Source organism: Amphimedon queenslandica, unplaced genomic scaffold (assembly GCF_000090795.2).
Source record: "Amphimedon queenslandica unplaced genomic scaffold, v1.1 AMPQUscaffold_4625_Cont23397, whole genome shotgun sequence".
Lineage (NCBI taxonomy): Eukaryota > Metazoa > Porifera > Demospongiae > Haplosclerida > Niphatidae > Amphimedon > Amphimedon queenslandica.
The window spans coordinates 1-1,553 of record NW_003555064.1 but is presented as its reverse complement, the minus strand read 5'-3'; the positions used below and the strand labels follow the sequence as shown (position 1 = coordinate 1,553).

Here is a 1,553-nt window from a genome sequence, read left to right as displayed (position 1 = left end):
CTGAGATGGGAAGACAATATTATACCACAGGGAATGTACCCAGCACTGGTGGTCAGTCTCTTAAAGGAAGGGTTTAAGATGTTAAAGGAACAGATACCTTATCGTAATGCCATCAAGCTACAATCAACAGATTTAGGAGTTAACATTCTACTGGTGGATACTATCCAGTGGTTGGAGATACATTGTGCTGGTCCAGTACATGATGCATGTCCAAAGCTAAGAGTCCTAGTTCATAGATCCGTACAGTCTGTCTCCAGCAAGTTCTCCTACAGTAGCAATACGTTGGAGGGAACTCTTTGCCAGGCCTGTACTGTAACACCTGGTGTATGCTGTCGTAACAAAGCTGGAACTAGTATAACATGCACTAATGGTGACTGCTTACCAAGGAAAATAGGACCACGTCAGTCCTGCTGGTTTAGTAAGTGATTATAGATAAGTTAATGCTCAATTCACTGGCTCTTATTCTCTTGATAATTTAGTACCTGTTGAGAAGAGCTATGAAGTACAGAAGAGTGACCTCATTAAGTTATTTCAAGACTCTGTTGCCCATTATATGCTCATTGGGACTGCACTTGATGTTAAAGTAGACGATCTGTTGCCTATTCCAGGGACTGCTACTACTAACCTAATACTAGTGTTCCAGAGATGGATAGACTCCAATAAAGAAGTGAGCTGGAGGAAAGTACTTCAAGTTTGTGACGATTTTCCAAATGAACTTGGTAAAGTAAAAGCTGATGTAGAAGTATTTCTATCATCAGATAGAGCCCCTAACAAATTTTAATTATACTTAGCCTGTTTGATTACCTAACTTCTAATTATTATTATTATCATTATTATTAATTGTAGTGTTTTGGATTTCTAGTGTTGTTCTTTTTATTATAAATATTCCAATAAATTCAAAAAATTCCAAATTTGCAAGTTATTAGTACATACTGACTGCTTAAGTGATTGTTCATCTGATGCTTTAGTCTGTCAGTGTATGTCATAACAAATTATGATGATAACTTGTTTGAGTTGATTGTCTTTGTCCTCCATCAACTCTTAGCTGCTCATTAGACTGGATCAGCTTATCCTGAAGAGTGTTACACCTAACTGGAGGGAATGGAGAGGGGGAGAGAGAGAGACAAAACAGAACAATAAGACAGGGAAATGAAGAGGTATATGTCACTTTATAGAGAAGAAAGAGAGAAAAGGATTTACTTTCTCCTGTTCAGTTGCTTTCTTTGTGACTTTCTCTCTCTTCCCTGCTTGTACAGCCTTTGAAAAAAGGAAACATTTAATGCATATGAATTTAATGTACATTAATTAATGAATTTTTGGGAAAATCTAATTTGTGACCCTGTACAACATGTATATATAGTCTAAGGCCTTGTTAACACGACTATACACTGACCTAATCTGCATTGTTTTGCTATCACTGTCTTCAAGTGTTTATACACTAATCTAACAGCTGCATTTTTCATTAGAATTTATTACTTTTTTCATTAAATTACTTGTATTCAGCAGTGACAGTAACCAATCATTACATTAATTGATTAACAGCATCAAACAAT

The 1,553-nt window shown here is 36.1% G+C and overlaps 1 protein-coding gene across 1 annotated transcript; it reads left to right on the top strand.

Annotated features, from left to right (window-relative positions):
• Nucleotides 1–6: 6 nt before the first annotated feature.
• On the top strand, nt 7–841 carry LOC109592598 (uncharacterized). Its single transcript, XM_020008011.1, has 2 exons — nt 7–418; nt 480–841. The coding sequence occupies exons 1-2, from the start codon at nt 34–36 to the stop codon at nt 779–781; spliced, it is 687 nt and encodes a 228-aa protein (XP_019863570.1). The 5' UTR covers nt 7–33; the 3' UTR covers nt 782–841.
• The last annotated feature ends 712 nt before the right edge of the window (nt 842–1,553 follow it).